The sequence below is a fragment of the Diadema antillarum genome, unplaced genomic scaffold, assembly GCF_040938485.1.
Source record: "Diadema antillarum isolate AM-2024a unplaced genomic scaffold, OU_Dant_1.0 seq00000170_RagTag, whole genome shotgun sequence".
Taxonomy (NCBI): Eukaryota; Metazoa; Echinodermata; class Echinoidea; order Diadematoida; family Diadematidae; genus Diadema; species Diadema antillarum.
The window spans coordinates 905,044-923,083 of record NW_027271239.1 but is presented as its reverse complement, the minus strand read 5'-3'; the positions used below and the strand labels follow the sequence as shown (position 1 = coordinate 923,083).

At 39.3% G+C, this 18,040-nt stretch overlaps 1 protein-coding gene across 1 annotated transcript; it reads right to left on the bottom strand.

The window, feature by feature from the left end:
• Positions 1 to 645: 645 nt before the first annotated feature.
• On the bottom strand, positions 646 to 8,702 carry LOC139728262 (cystine/glutamate transporter-like). Its single transcript, XM_071639221.1, has 11 exons — positions 8,571 to 8,702; positions 7,683 to 8,004; positions 7,013 to 7,138; positions 6,205 to 6,304; positions 5,745 to 5,789; positions 5,196 to 5,319; positions 4,778 to 4,881; positions 4,129 to 4,225; positions 2,906 to 3,055; positions 1,378 to 1,555; positions 646 to 710 (listed from the first exon to the last, which is right to left on the bottom strand). Exons 1-11 carry the CDS (start codon positions 8,700 to 8,702, stop codon positions 646 to 648), a joined length of 1,443 nt encoding a protein of 480 aa, XP_071495322.1.
• Positions 8,703 to 18,040: the final 9,338 nt, after the last annotated feature.

Below are 18,040 nucleotides of genomic sequence, written 5' to 3'. Positions count from 1 at the left end.
TGACTCTACTTCCTTTTTGTTCTTTTTTTTGGGGGGGGCGGGGGAGAAGGGTATCAATTCCATCCTAAATGCTAAATTGAATACACTATAGTTATTAACATGAGTGTATGTTCGGGCAATATTGAATGCTGTTCTTTAGTCACGAGTTCTCCAGTGTTAAACTTGAATGCAATACTGCGAATATGAATGACGGTTTTGCCAATGAAAAAAAAAAAATCTATAAATGATGGCGATTTTCAATGGACGTTTAGCATTTTTGGTTGTCCTATGATGGCGAAACCGTATGATTTATTAATACTTTGTAATGCGCTCAGTTCAAAATTGGACAGAAAAATCTATACATAATATACCTAAACCTCAATTATTTGTGCGCAAGATCCGACACAGCTCCCATTTGACTAACCAGCGCGTGTAATTTTCTGTTCATAAACAAACACCCTGTACTTTGATAGTTCTCCTCGGAATGGGATTTACATTGCCATTAATCTATCACAACAGACAAACACAATATATACAATACGTAAAGAATTATATACAACCAGGGAACCTCCAAGCAAGACATTGATTTTTTTTTTCCAGAAAATATCTTTAAGGCTTTCTTTAAAAATATCCACCAGCAGTGTCTTATAAAACAGTGGAGTTTGATCAGTAGGTCTTTTGTTCTTGATGAATGGCAAAGAAGAACTTCTGGAAGAACAGGTTGGTCCTCACTGTAGAAGCAAAAGTAAAAAGCAAAACAAAACAAAAATCAAAATCGTGCAATGAAATGTGGAGTCGAAGTGATATTATAATTTCGTAAGTATTAAATAGTTCAGCGCTAAACGGGACGAGAATGGAAATGTCTATAAAGTTGGTCTCCACATTGGATTTTTTTTTCCTCCAAGAAAACACGTGAGGCCTGATAGGCATTTATTGTCGTCATAGTACCAGTAATATTTTCTCATTAGACTATGTGATTTTTGTCGTTTCTTGCCACATAACTTCTTATTTGTTTGTTTCCTTTCCGAGCTGCATGAATCCTTGATCAAACGCATGGAGCAAGACAAACGAATGACGACAAAAATATCTGAAAAATGAATTACATGACATTTATAAATTGTATCTATTTCGACAGAATCCATGCCATAATATTGTATGTTATCAAAATCACTCTTAAACTAACTTTTACAGAATTCTTGGGATTAATAGGTGGCTATATCCATCATTTAATCAATTCAAATCGATCATTTTTCCTATACAGTCCCGTTTTACACGTACTGCAGATATGATAAAGTATTAACAATTCGTTTACGAAATGAGAATCGGCAATGAAAACAAAATGAGAATCTGCTTTTAAAGCATATTAGGTTCAAGCATCATTCAGTTTAAAAGGCTTACAAATGAAATCGGAGAGCCACTTGGGCTTGCTCTTCCACCAGACACACACGAAGTAAACCGGAACTCCGGCCAAGGTGGCGATGACCCCCAGGAAGGAGTAAAGTGGAGAGGAATAACAGGTCATCGCCAGGATGAATACCGTGAAGACGAGGAAGACGATGGCCACGACCAGGGGCACCTGTGTGTGTGTGGGGGGGGGGGGTTGTATGGTATGGTATGGTTGTATGGGGGTGAACGTGGGTGTGTACGTGTGTTGAGAATTTACAAGAAAAGAAAACATCCTCATACCTCAATGTCTCTGATGAGAAGTTTTTCATCTTACTGTATTTTACTCTTACACTTTATCAACTATTATCGTCATTCATTATACAGTGTGTCTCTGAAAAAAGTAAACCCAACTTCAACAGCAAATTTTCAGAAAACTATAAAATATTTGCACACTATTTTTTCATGGTTAGATAGTCCAATAAGTCCTCTATCCAACGATACCACGTAGGTTATGTAATTCGCATGCATGACTGAGCATGATTCAACTTAGTGAATGGGTGTGAAATCATCACTGTGGCAAGTTATTTCTTGCTATTGTCATGCATTCAGGGCAAATTTGAAGTTAAATTTTTGTCACATGTTAGGCCTATGATTACATAACAACTTCAGCAAAGGTTGTTCCTGACACATTCACGCTTCACATGCTTTCCAAACATGGTACAGTTGACAATTGAGCAGAGAGTATTCCTGGTAACTCGATACCAGGAAACAAGAAGTTTCGTGGAATTTCAAGAGGCTTTCGGGTGCAGTTCCCCGACAGGCAGCCTCCAACAAAAAAGAGCCATCTGGTACAATGTGAGAAAGTATGCTGATCACGGAACTTGCCACAGTGATGATTTCACACCCATTCACTAAGTTGAATCATGCTCAGTCATGCATGAGAGTTACATAACCTACGTGGTATCATTGGACAGAGGACTTATTGGACTATCTAACCATTAAAAAATAATGTGTAAATATTTTATAGTTTTCTGAAAATTTGCCGTTGAAGTTGGGTTTACTTTTTTTGAGACACACTGTAGATTATCATTCGTATCATATAATGTATTCCCGTGCAGCATCATATATATCTTTATATACATCTCTCTCCGACACCATTCTTCCTGACCTGTCTTGTTGTTTGATCATAATTGCTATGATCATTGACGTTGCCGTCATCATCATCATCATCATCATATCACCATCATCATAAATGTCAGCGGTGAAATGTCAAGGGGGAATACGTCAGGGGAAAACTTCAACGGGGAAAAATGTCAGAGGTGAAAATGTCTCAGGTAAAAATGCCAAGGATGATACTGTGAGAGGTAAAATGCTTGCAGGAAAAAAATGTCAAGGGTATTGTAGGTGTAAAAACGACAGCGACAGGTAAAAATATTGGCGGTAAAAATGTCAGAGGTGAAATATTCTGGACGTAAAAAACCCCCACACAATTAGTAATGTCAAATTGCAGCAATTTGACTTCGTTGCGTAAGACATTTACCCTGAAAGGTCTTCTCATGTCCTTGTACTTCCACCTGTAGTACGGGATGATGGCTACGACGAAGGCGGTGAAGGTCCAGTCGATGAAGGTGAGGTATTTGATCAGGACCAGAGCGTCCCCAACGAGCACGAACAGCATGCTGAAGGGGAGCTACATGGTGATAGAACACGGCAGAAAAAAAAAGAAATGGTAACCACGGTACCCCTTACTCTATGGCTGATGACGTAATAGAGATATTGGTGAAACAGAAATTACAAAGTTCCATTTATTGTATTTTAGTTATCAATATCACAATTTAATAGTCACTGTCCTCCAATTTAACTAAAAGTAATTTACGAGTGAAAAGAAAGCAGAGTAAGACTCCTGAGTAATTGTGTGTACATGTATGTGTGTGCTACTCTGTCTTTTTTTCTATCTTCAGGCACATTGTCTTTTTTTGTGTGTGCAATTTGACTTTTCCCCTTTTTTTTAATGAGGGGACTGCATACTGCCAGCTCAGCTTTTTAGCAGTCCCCTCCATTTCCAACAGTTTTGTTAATGAGTTTGCCATAATAATTAGCATTATCTTATTCGTATATCTGTTAATAATTTCGTGCCATAATTTGTATACGCGAATATTTCATTGTATTGTATCCCTGATTATTTTGTTGGAGCTGAAATAAATCAACTTGAACTTGAAGTAAGACTCTCATTATAGGGCACAATGAAATACAAACAACTGCATTCTATTACAGCACGTTGCACTGAAATACCATACACAATACGCTGATAACCCGGAGTATATATATTGATTACAATTTCTGGCGCAAATCTTTTGCAATCATAAATCTGAATGATGTAGTAAAATGACGAAATCCTCTTAGCTGGTATTTATTTCGTGTAGCTCTCGAAATCGTCGAGTTATTCAATCCTATACTGCTATTTTAACCACAATGAAACAGAAAGTATGGACATTTCCCTCTGTAGCAGTAATGAAAAATATTCCCACTCTTTTCTTTTCCTTTGTCTTTTCTCTCTTGCTCTACCCTCCCCTTTCCCGATCAATTTCTTTAAATTCTTAGTCATAAAAAATTGCTATAGTATATATATATATATATATATATATACCATTTCAACGATGGTTAAGTGCCTCTTGAGTGCAAAATGAACTTGTCTGGAATAAACAAAATTTTATCTAGGATCCAGTTACAATGAGACGTTCGTGGGTGGACGTGAATTCTTACCGATATCGCGATAGCTGGTATCGGGGTGAGGTGCTTGATGTGTATCATCGACAAAAATTCTGGTAGGAGGCCCTCTCGGGCTGCGACGAAGAAAGTCCTGATGGTATGAGAGAATAGTTGATAAAGCTGGGTCAACGCGTAGCCATCGATTTTGCGTTTAGCGACTGTTATAGCTTAACTGAGGCAAATATTAACGGAATTGACGATCATCAAATGATATAGATCTTCCGCACCGCGTGCATGTTTGAACGTAACGTGTAAAATGAAGGCAGAACAATACCAAAGTGTGTTAAACGTTAACAGGTGCGAGTGAAAAGGTTGTTGATGAAAAAAGAAAAAAACTGCTCCCCGGAATATCCGATAGCTTCAAACACCATAGATTCAAAGCAGACGTTTAGGGGGTTTACATTTCTTTCAAATTTAATTACAATTCGACCTTGATTATCAAGAGGTCGGACTGTATTTGTTTTCTAATTATAGTCATGTGCAGATTACTTAACTCGAAATTGATTTGTTCATTAGCTATTGAAAATCATTCAGATTCTGTAATACAGTGTGATTTCGGAGAAGGAATAGAGACAAAGGCGCCAAAAAAAAAGAGAGAAATACGCAGGGAAGCACAATTACAGCTGCAGAAAAAACGACCTACCTCGTCCTGCCAAATACGGCGCCGTTTAGGTTGCCGGTGGCAGAGAGAGCCACGAACATCCAAATCAACCACGACCAGTTACCCAAGGCCTTTTCTCCAAAATCCTGAATATCAAACATGAGTAAAAAAAAAGTATCATAGCTTTAAGATGTATAGTTTACTCCACGAATTGATTAAATTGGATTAATGGAAAAAATTTAACAACGAAGGTTCCTTACAATACACTAAAGATGGAGATTCACACGTTTTTACAGAACAGGAATATCGGTTACGGAACACTATGCAAAGTGTCTAATATGAAATGATTTCGTGGCGTCACACGTTTTCCATTCGCAACAAGAATAACAGAAGTATTCCCAGAGAGTTAGGAGAAGGAGAACACCCGCAAGAGAAAGAGCCAAACACTCGATGTTCTTACCGCGCCCACTGCGTCTGAAGAGAGAACTTCTTGAGGTGTGAGGAGGGAGAAGTAACCGATGTTTGCGAGAAGGTAGATGATGATTACTGACGTCATCGAGATCACCACGCTGCGAGGCACTGTTCTGAGGTAGACACGAGGAAAAGTTTCAATCGAAAGCAAGTTGTCAAACACATCACGCAGACAAAGGAATATTTTACCCCAATAGCTATAGCATTTCAACGTCGAGTACTGGCTCAATTCCAAAAGAGGATTCTTCTACAATGGTATTCATTTTTGGTCATTGTTGGCCTGTTTGTTTATTTGATCGTTTTATTTTTGGCATGAGTAGAAACCATGCTTCGTATAGGTGATATCACATAGACATTATTATGGACATGTTTCGGAGGTGTTATACCTGTAAAGTGCAGTGACTATCTGCTTGGTGAACATCGAGTTATCTTGCGCGATCGTTCTGTTTCATATTGTTGTCCAATTAATGTCACTTTAGCCTTGTTTTGACACAAAAGATACAAAATAATGCTAATCACCTTAGGCTACCAGACTTACTTTTCAGGCGTTTTTACTTCTTCTGTCAGTGAAGAAATGTAGTCCCTGTAAGCAGGAAATGTGAAGAAGCAAAGGATGAGCATACAGGATCGATTGCGTCACAGGCATAACAGGAGTATTGATAATAAAATCAATAAGAATGATGATGATATATTAATGAAAATTAGCAAACATGATGATGATACTTATAGTAATGATAGTATTTTGACAAGAATAACAACACAATGATAACTCTTTCTCGTCCTCACCAAGATACCTTAGCGAATTTTAAAGTCGCCCATTCCGTCTTGTCCCAACTAAGGCACCAAAGTAAATTTCCGCAAGTCGCCTTCGCGAGGCATGCATCATAAACTTACGTACCTACCTAACCAAGTGGTAAGTTGGGGACGTCTTTGAGAGAAGATTAACCAAGAAATCATGGTTCAAGAACTAATTTTAGAACATAATGCACCGAACTCACCATCCCGAGTAGGCGAAGATACCCGAATAGACGGCGCTGGGAAGTCCCCGGGGGTTTATGTTGGCATTGGCAAAAGCGTTCTCAAGATTCTCCGTGTATCCTAAATATTACGATATTTCAAAAGAGACAGAGAAAAAAAGTACAATCTATCATACTATCGGGTGACATGAATTAATCATTCGTAGAACAGATGAACAAAACCTTAATGAATGTGTGTATACAATTAATACTTTATAAATGAATGCATGATTACTGAACTTCAGTAAAAACTTGATTTGTTATATCTATGCGACCTCTTGTTCAAAAACTTAGTATTGTACGGTTGTCTGATTCATCATTATTATCATTCACTATTTATTTATTTCATCTCTAGAAGGCAATTTGGATATGTGTGTGCCTTGTTGAAAGTACAATCCCCTTCATGAGGTGCGAATTTTCTTCACTTTGAAGAAAAAAGGAACCAGAGGATTAGAACTGAAGATGACAGGTTCGAGTCCCGATGGTTCATTTCTTATTTCATCCGACATGTTTGTTGAATTATAGATCAGCAGTTGCGATCTTACAAAATTCATTTGGAGATCAATTGATACAAACTGAAGAACATTCACACCCCAGCCTTCATCGCTCTGATTATTCTCTTGCCTTTATTATCTCCTTCATCTCTGGAAAACTACGTGTCTCAGGGATGATATACTACAATTTGAAAACAATATTGTGTTTGATCAACGGAGCGTCGTGTCCGCCATCGTCTTAATATCAGTCAAAAGAGAGAGAGAAAAAAATGATGGATATTGATTTGACCCCTGACCTCTGCAGAGGAAGACGAGACCGGTGATGATGAGGATGACGAGCCCGAGGACTTTGGCTATGGTGAAGAAGACTTGGAGTCGGGCCGTCCAGACAACACTCATGCAGTTAATGAAGAAGATGAGTACTAGAAAGGTAATTAGACAAGAAGAATAGATATCTCCGTCATGATCGAACATTCAGAGATCGATCATTGCTCTGATTTACGATAATATAAAAAGTCCTAATTCAATTCAATTCAATTCTATTCTATTCTATTCAAATCTTGTTTCATTTTTCGAAAAGAACATAGACATTTCACTTTCCTTGGTAACAGAGAATTTAAGGTTACATTAAGCAAAACACAGTAAACTGAGAAGTGTATAAAATAATTGAAAAACCTTGTAGTAATGATACATTGTCATGAGAACTGAGGTGATAAAGACGAAATAACAATGCGTCCCCCCCCCCCCCCCACCCCTAACCCCCTTCCGCCAGCTCTGGATGTTGTCAATTGTTGTTGTTGTTGTTGTTGTTGTTGTTGTTGTTGTTGTTGTTGTTGTTATCATTGTTGTTTTGTCAATTTTCTATTGTTCTTTCTTTTTCATATAAACAATACACAACTTAATTCATGACAACATAACACAAATAACACGAATGGGTATAAAGAAGAAAGTAATTGGCACACTCACGCAGCACACACATAGCGATGAGTACGACAGAAGTCTGCGGCACCTCGGTGCAGGAGAAGAACGGAACTATGACGTAATTAGCGATGGTCAAGGCCTGGACAGCGTTAGACGAAGGACCGATGAGGAACATGAGTGTCCACATTCGGAGGAAAGCCATGACTGGTCCGAAGGCGTCGAGTAGGAAGGTGAACTCGCCGCCGGACTTCGTGTAGCATGTGATGAGCTCGACGTAGCACAGGGCGCCCGCTATGGATATCAGTCCGCATAACGTCCAAATCACGAGAGCCCATCCAACAGAGCCGTTGACGCCAAGCAGCACTCCCTGTCCATTGGTAATTACATAACAGATGACTGCATAAGATTCCATTCCTCTGCGACCTTCGCAGTTATGGCATTAAGTTGTGAGGGGAAACTCCACTATTGTTTAAATTAACGAACCCTTTTTCATATTTGGATTAACGAGCATCAGGGTTAATGGGATTTGTGTGTTTAGAAATAACGAAGCTTCGGAATACCGAACCCTATTTCATTATTGGGCCAACGAGCTTCGGAATAACGTATATTAGATCATTTTCGCAATCAAAAGCCTTTGGAATAACGCCACAAAATATTCGGATTAACCAACATTTAAATATACGGATATTGTGTGCTTTGTAGTATGAACCTTCATAATACTAACCTTATTTCCTTTTCGGATTGACGCACCTTTGAAAGTACGAACATAACCAAATTTGGTTCATGTTTAATTAAGCGGTCGTTCACGTATCTTTCGCCAATTTTATTCCACACAAGTTTTTCCTGAAGGTAAAATCAATTTCCATTGAAAATGCTTATAGAAATCACTAAAAGTGTGGGACAGGTGATAGTGTCGCACTCACAAAAGCCTACCTTAGGCGAGATAAAAATCCCGGTTCCGATAACGATGCCGATCACAAAACCGATACAGCTGGTCAGACCCAGGGATCGCTTCAACACCACCTTCTCTCCACTTGGCCCACTGCCGTCTCTACCTCCACTCATCTCGGCCACATCGCATGCATTTTCGTCCGCCAGCATCATCATTCATCGATCCTTCCTGAATGCAACGGTGATAATCGACCGAGAATGGGAATCAAAATCAGATGTAATAATAATTTTACAGAGTTGCAGTATTACATTTCACAATTCGATAAACAATTACAATAATGACGACAAAACGATGGTTCGTAGTCACGAACTTCGCACACAGAAATAACTTACGATGTACCCGTACACTTTCAGTAACATTAGGGCATAGAGATTTGTCCCTCCGTCCCCGCAAGCCGTACGTCATTGTATTATTATACTATGTACTCTAGGCTCCGTCCCCATCCTGCTCTCTCTGTCTCTCTCTCTCTCTTCCATTTTTCGTGAGACAGGCAAACAATATACGTTCAACTGAAAAACAACAGTAATTCTTAGAAGAAAAAAAGAACCATCTCATCTGGTTGCTTTGTCTGCCAGTTGAAAAGTTAACTGTTTAGTCCCATTCTGAATCAGTGCAAGTGCCACCATTTTGATATCTTATACCATCTCAACACCTGGAAAAACACATAACTGTTAAGTGAGCAATAACATGGGATATCTCTGTTGGGTCGTCATTCCATAAACGCGCCCCTCGGCAAATAGGCCTCCCTACATCAATCCCCGTGCCTATTCGGAAATGTTAGGCGCCGCTGTGACGTTTTAATATTCCGTGTTCAGTTCTGGTGCTGATATTCAGTTTCTTGACTGCTCTGTATAAACAAAGGCTCTTGTGAAAAAGGCGATGAAATGATTTTACTTAGTCATCTATACAGATGCTGTCATTCAGACGATTTATGCATAAAGGCACGCATAGAATTCTAGAAAGTAAAACACTGTTCATTAAACCGCGGATTCAAAGCTAGTGTTGTTCTGATCTAACCATCATCAATACTGCAAACATACGAGCAGGACTACTATAATACCGCCAGCCTCAGGAATCAACTCCCAAATACCTGTTTTTGATGACAATGCAATATGTAATACGCGGGAAAAAGTGCGGATTTATCAGAATTACCTACGTCTGCCGTGTCTGCTTTTCTACAAGTATTTCAATCTTAAGGGACAGTAGATTGTGTTCACATGCATGACGTCTTGACAAAGTGTGTTCCGTAATGGAAGCCGTTAACATCGGAATTATCTTTTAGAAACAAGCAGTTGATTTTATTCATGAAATAAAATATCATTTTGCATTTGTTAAAAGATGAGAAACTCTGTTTAGCTTCCATCTCGTACGAAATTGTGCACCTTTGCACGTGTGACCATTCATTGGGTATGCCATGCTATACTAATTGCACTTATTATGAACACTCAAATGTATGCAATGAAAGAGAGAAAGAGAGACAGAAATCCATCATAAAATGCCAAAACGAAAATTTCATTACACTTACTGTGATGTATGTTTTGCAACAAATCAATCGTTCAGAGAATAAAAAATGGACGTGAAGCCTTCGGCAAAAACACGGCTCTCCCACCATATAGACCGTTTCTATTATGTATAATATGTATTACTTTACACGGACGTTTCTCCTCTATAGGATAGTGACGAAACGTTTCATTCACCTGTTCCATTCCATGAAGTTGCATAGGGAGGAATTCATTGAGTTGTTTAGGCAGGGCGATAAAGCCACGGGCAAGCTTTGTACTTGTTGAGGGCAACTTTTGTGAACAAAGCATGCATAGAATCTGAATACATTAAAGAACCGGTCTACTTATTTTAAACTAATATTTTGCTTTTCGATTTATGGGTTCTTTCCCCTGAGGATATCATAAGGAATGAGTCCGTTCATAACCACCTGTTACTCCTGAATATAATTATTCCATCGCTTGGAATCCAACTTTTGCAAGTATTAACTACTGAGTATTGCTTTGTCCGGCGAGACTCAATAGGCGTTTTCACATCAGCCCGATGTTTCGAAATAGCGCGCTATTTTGCTGACTATTTTCTGCGAAAAATATCTCGAGCTTGGATTTTTATCGGGCTGATGTGAAAACGCCTATTCATGTTGAGTGTAATTGTCAGAAATGACTATTGTTCTGAAGTTCAATAGCTGAATGATGTTAATAAATGAACCCGCCAAATCTCATTCTATCCGACCAGTTGGTATCCGCGAACCGGATTTCTCACTTGAATTCCAAATAGATGTAACAGGGAAATATGCACCCCATCTTTTTTTTTAAAGTCCTAAAAATGTGGAAAAATAACATTGCAACCTTGAGCCGTTTCTCAGGTGCCAACTTATCAAGGGCAGAAATGAATAAGATGCATGTTGTACATAATCACTTCTTCATCGACACTATAACAGTTAAGTCAGGGAGGTGAGACGCCTCCTTGGTTAGGTTCATATTCTTAGGGTCTTAGGTTCATAGTATTTACAAGAACAACGAATTTTCTTAATTTCCCAATGTTTTTACAAATTCTCAATTTGGGTTTCGTCAGAAACACAGCACCGTTCATGCCAATTTGAAGTTTATTGACCACACCGCGCATACTATTGGTAATCATTCTTATCTTATTGGTATCTTCCTGAACTTCTCCAAGGCCTTCGATACAATTATTCATGACATTTTACTTTCCAAATTGTCTCATTATGGAATACGGGGGAAGGCCTTGGAGTGGTTCAGGAATTACCTACAAAATCGAAAACAATACGTAACTCTGAACGAGAACAACTCAAGTCTATTATAGGATTCATTAAATGTGGCGTCCCACAGGGTAGCTTGTTAGGACCTTCACTTTTTGTTATTTACATTAATGACTTTTGCAGATCATGTGACATACTCTCATTTATACTCTTTGCTGATGATTCAAATATTTTCTTTTCTCACCAAAATCCAGGTACTCTCGTACGAATCGTTAATTCCGAATTGAAGAAAAAGTAACTCAGTGGATAAGAGCTATGATGAATTATCACTTAATCTCCAGAAAACTGGCTTTTTAGCAATTCCATAGAAGCTTTACGCACAGATATGATTTCTGATGACTCTGCACGTATCACGGTGGACGATAAACTTTCGTGGAGGCCGCATATTATTAACATTAGTACAATAATTTCAAGTAATATTGGTATCATTAATAGACTCAAGTTTCATATTCCATTATCCTGTTTGTTGCCGTTGTATTTTCTCTAGTTTTACCTTATCTTAATTACGGACTCCTAGCATGGGGTAGTGCCCATCAAACTTTACTAGATAAACTACTGTTACAAAAAAAAAATCACTTCGTATATCATTTGTGTCCCGCCACGTTCTCATTCAGATCCATTATTTACTAAATATAAGATTTTGAAAATCAAAGATTTGTACTTTTTTTTCATCTCGGTCAGTCACAGTTTTATGTTTAATTACAACGCAAATGCACTTCCCAATATTTTCAATTCAATGTTCCCACGGAACCAGTTTTATTTTTCATAAGTATCCCACTAGGCAATCTAATGAGTTTCATTTACCCCTCCTGACATGGGCGTAAATCCCGGGGGGGGGGGGGGGGGATGGGGGGATATATCCCCCCCCCCCCCTGAAATGGAGGAGAGGGGTATGGCCTGTACAATCATCCCCCCTGAAATTTGAGGGGAAAATGGAGGAAGCAGAAATGTGATTGTATTAATTTTGGCATATTGCATGACGTTCGTACGCCCGCCTTCACACAGGTAACAGAGCTGAACAGTATTCTCTCTAAATACGTTTATAGGATAATGTATAGGCCTACATAATTTTCTCAAGCGCTCGCTCGCTTCGCTCGCTCGCGAAGAAAGTAATATCGACATAAGGTATGGTCCAGACGTTGATAACGTCAAATAGCGTATAGGCCTACATGTAAACATGCTATAACGCGAGCAACTCGGGACCATCTGCAAATTATGTACGAAAACAAACAAACAAACAAGCAATAACAAAACTATACTGCCATAATTTAAACCCCCCTCCATTTCCTGAATCATTCCTGAAACAATGATGACTCTGATGACTCAGTCAGGATACATCTATGGGCATACACAGGGATGGAATCTATCGGGGGGGGGGGGGGGCAAAGGGGCATTCCCCCATCCCTACGGAAATGTTGGGGCAGACAAATCATTTGTCCCCCAAGCAATTCCCGACATGAGGACAAATCTCGAACTGTCTTCATGGAAAATTGTCCAAATACCGCCAGAACTATGCACCAAATCGTTGAATTGCAATCATAAACATGCAAAAGCTCCGCTACTGGATCCCTTTCGATAGACTTTGTACACTTTTGATATTGACGTTTTTCCTAATATTTTATCCAGTGGCGTAACTACGGGGGTGGGGTGGGGTCCCACTGGGGGCACGTGCCCCCCCCCCAAATCCGCTGGTAAAAAAAGACACCAAAATGGTAATTCAAGGGTTAGTAAACTACTTTTGAAATCGACATGAAAGGGTAATCAATTGAGAAATAAGATATTTTTCTAAGATTTCTTTTAACCATAATTGAAGAGGGATATAGTGCGCACCGAGCGCCCCCTCCCCCTCTTAATTTCTAAAGCGAAAAAATATAGCTACAATCGGCAGTTTTTTGACTGTAAAATGTCAAAATTTTCAAGCTCGCTCGCTCCGCTCGCTCGCATTTAATCGCTATGCCATTCTCCTGATGTTACTGCCAGTAATTGCCTGCAGTTGCGCCCGGTGCGCCCCCCCCCCTTAATTTCCAAGCCGAAAAAGAATAGCTACAAACGGCAGTTTTGGGACTGTAAAAATGTCCAAATTTTCAAGCTCGCTCGCTTCGCTCGCTCTCATTTGATTTTAATCGTTATGCCATTGTCCTGATGTTGCTGCCAGTAATTGTCAGCAGTTGCGCCCGGTGCGCCCCTCCCCCCTTAATTTCCAAAGCGAAAAAATGTAGCTATAAACGGCAGTTTTTGGACTGTAAAATGCCAAAATTTTCAAGCTCGCTCACTCCGCTCGCTCGCATTTAATCGTTATGCAATTTTCCTGCTGTTGCTGACAGTAATTTGTCGTTTCACACCGTCATTCCATAATCCATGTAAGGAAAACTTACAATGTTGCTCAATGACTGCGCTGTGGAATGTATCACATTCCGTTATGTGTAGTCCCCATTAAGTTTGCAGACTGACAGGGCACGCACACACGCGCACACACACATACACACGCACGCACGCACAAGCATACACACCCCCAAAATTACTTTTCCACGAGGTCCCCCCCCCCCCATGTCTTGACCCACGGTACGCCACTGATTTTATCAAAGAGTGTGCGGCAGATCTTTCACTTACAAAAGCTCCCTCATATGCAGAGGCGTCGATGGGGGGGGGGGGGGGGATGGTTCCCCCATAAAAGTATTGGGATGGGGACAAACATATCATTTTTATCCTCCTCGTAACTCCCGAGATATGGAAATGTTCTTACTTTTTTGATAGAAAACTGTAAATATTTCACCCAAAGATGGCTGAATTTAAATTCTGGAAAAAAAAAATCTCCCTCGTGTAAGAGGGGGACAGGCCTACCTCCTCCCATACCCTCCCCGTACAGTCCTTTCAACTTAATACACTTTGTAGATCTACAGATTTTAAAATGTTTCATCTAAAGCGTGCGCCAGGTCTGTTACTTCAGTTTAACAAAATGCAAAAGTTCCGTTGGTGGGAGGAGATATCTAGACACTTTCAATTAATGGAAGGTTCCCCCCCCCCCCCAAAAAAAAAAAAAAAAAACCAAAACAAAACAGTATACTCTTCTGGGGTTGAAGTTTTCCCAGATTACCTCATAGATTTGATTACGAGATATTCTCATCTGAATTCTAAAAATGCAAAGGCACCCTCTGTGCAGGGACGTCGATCCAGGAGGACGGGGGGCGTGGATGGGGGAGGGTGGAGGGGCAAACATATCATTCTGATCCCCAATGATTCCCGAAATGAGAAAAAAAAGTCTTGCGTTTTTTGATAGCGAAACTGTCCAAATATCTTATCCAATAAGTGTGCACCACATTGCAGAATTTCAATTCTCAAAATGAAAAAAAAAAAAATCTCACGTGGGAGGGGGACACCCCCTCCCCTTTCGGTCCTCTTCCTTTTTTCTTTTTAGATTGACAGATTCCAAAATGTTTATCTTAAGAGTGCACTAGTTCTGTCACTTCAGTTACAAAAAAACAAAAACAAAAACAAAAACAAACACACAAAAGATCCACCACGGAAGGGAGGGGATATCTTCTTTCAATCAACCCTTTCCCCGCTTTGTTTCCCATTAAAAACTACAGTATACTTTTGGGATTAACAGCTTTCCGAATTTTTCATTAATTTTTTTCATTTTTATTTGCATTCTAAGAATGCAAAGGCCCAATCGTATGCAGGGACGTCGATCCTGGAGGACGAGGAGGGGGGGGGGGGGAAATATGTCAATATGTCAAAGGCAAATTGTTCATTGTAATCTACATCAAAATATTCTGCTACCTTAAACAAGTGGGATTGTTTCAAGTCGATGAAACATGCAAATATGAATAAAATTGCACCATTTACAACATATGATAGTGCAACAAGTTCTCACCGTCTTCGTAGTTTAAGGTCTGATTTTCCGCCGAAAGTCGGCTCACAAGCAAAAAAAAAAAAAAAAGGAAAGGATCATCCCCCCTCCCCCCCCCCCCCCCCCCCACTCCTCAGTACGGATTTACGCCGTTGCCTCCTGAGAACTTTATTGGCTCAGATACATTTATTTACACCGGTCCTAGATTTTGGAATTTCTTAAGCTGTGAAATAACAAATTCTTCATCTTTGTATTATTCCGTGCAAGTTGAAATTCTTTCTGTTAAATCCTCTCTAATATCCTGTTTTTATTAGCTAGGTCTCATCAACCTCAGGGTTCATTATACATCCATCAATCAATCAGTCACTGAATTCATTATTTTGTAATGAATAAGCCACTATAATACTTGCACAGCTGCGTACAGCACCAGCTCTCTGAAGGACCCCAATTCCCTGTTCCATTTCCCTTGTTCAGCGTGTATAGGCATTCTCTCTTTTTTTTCCTTCCGTTCTTTCCATCTATTCTGTCAAGTCGTCTTGTGTTTCTCCTGTTTTGTTCCGTCCTGTCGTAAATTATGTTTGTGATATGTATTTGTAAATAAGTAATTCATAAGATTTTTTTGAGTGGTTAACAGTATATAAGCTTGCTTTTTAGTGGACCACTCAATTCTTTTTTTTTTCTTAACTAAAACTTAACTTTGCGTTTTTATCAGTATGCATTCATATGTTTATCTGTATCATTTTATCTCTTGCAGAGGCGAATGTTTATGTTCATGATGTAATTAGTGATTTATTTTGTTATGTTCTGTTGGAAAAAGAAGAATGAAAATTAATGAATTGAATTGAATTGAATTGAGTAATCTTTTGTTCATGATTTGATTCGTCCAGATCATGCGGTTAAAGATGTCATACCGTATATATAATTAGGAACTCATCAATCTCAAGCTGAGAAGTGAAACCTATTATGATTTATATGAAACATATTTACAAATGCTTTACTAAGTGTTACTAATTTCCTACTTCGTTGACTTTTATTAGTAGAACAGATAAGCCGAAAAATTGTGCAAAATTTGACTAAACCATGAAATTTTCACCAGTGTTAGTACATGTTATAAGATTCATTTTAAGATCGGGAGGTAAGTCTGAATTGACCTCTGATGACCTCCAATGGTCAATGACTTCAAAATTTGATAAAAATTGATATTTTGCGTCATTGATTAATGTTAAATATGGTAATGATGTACTAAAAACTCATTTTTGTTACAGTGGAATTGTCTTCATGATCCATAGAACCCTGACAGGTTTCTACCTTTGACCTCTGATGACCTCCAGAGGTCAATGACCTCAAAATTTGATAAAAATTGATATTTTGCGTCATTGATTAATGTTAAATATGGTAATGATGTACTAAAAACTCATTTTTGTTACAGTGGAATTGTCTTCATGTTCCATAGATCCTTGACAGGTTTCTACCTTTGACCTCCAATGACCTCAAATTATCAGAATTTTGATATTTGGTGCAATTTGTTGATGATAAACATAACGATGTCCTAAAAATTCATTTGTGTTACAACTGAATCGTTTTCCTATTCCTCAGATCAAGGGAAATTATTTACACGTCTCTGCCTTTGACCTCTGAGGACTGTGACAGGTCAATGACCTCAAAATATCAAAATATTGATATTTAATGTATATTCAATGGTTAACTGTATACCTGGTGTGCAATCATGCATTATGCTATTAGCATTTATACTACAAGAAGTGTCTTCTCATTCCACAGAACATTGGTCAGCCTGTGTATATCCAACTTTGACCTCTAAGGACAGTGTGAGGTCAGACTTTTAGAATATCACTAAAAATTTGTGTAGGATTGCAAATATTGATGTTTGGCTTCAATGGTTTAATCCTAAATGTACAAATCACGCCTTGACGTTATAATCAAAGTATGTATCCACATTCCACAAAGCATTGGTTCATAGTAACAAGTCTCAGGAATGTGAGCGGTCAATTACTTCAGAAATGAAGCTTACGTGTCTTCAGTGATGGCAGTGACCTCAAATATAATATTTATGTTTGGGTTAGTCACTTTATGCAGACTAGCTTGCATGAAATTATGTGCAACATTATCCAATTTGCACTGGACAAAATTTGTACGCTTAAACATGGAAGGTGGGGAGAGGAGTACCATATTTTGGGTTGATGCTTAATAGTTTGTGAACAGGCATATGGCAAAGTCCCTTGAACTGGATGAAAGGGTGACAGATGCTAACCAGAAAACAACAGGCCCACCTCATCAGATGTACGTCACGAGTCAAACAACCAGAGTCGTACAGCCCATGAGTTACGCAGCCCACGAGTCATACATCCCGTGACCTAAACACTAGATGAACAAGGTCAATGAGCTCGACATCAAATATAATAGGCCCACAAGCTGTGCGGTCCGCGAGCTCGACACTCGAGGAAAACAAGGCCCACGAGATTAATATATGTATTACATCAGAAAGCTTAATCCATTCAGTTGAGGTCTTTGTGGACCTCCCCCTCCCCCCCCCCCCCCCCCCCCCCGATGTGTCGGACTCTTATGGGCCTGGTTTGCCTAAGTGTCAAGCTCATGGGCAATGCTACCTAGTTTCGAGCTGGCGGGCCTGTGTTGGTCAGTGTCAAGCTCGTGGGCTGTATGGTTCCGGTGAATGACTCATGGTCTTGAAGCATACAGTGACGTCATGGACCATCTGTAAAGCGACATACTGTGAGGCATAACATGCATTCCACATGAAGCAACCCTGTGTCTTGCAACTTGCTATTGTCATCCAATTAAGTTTG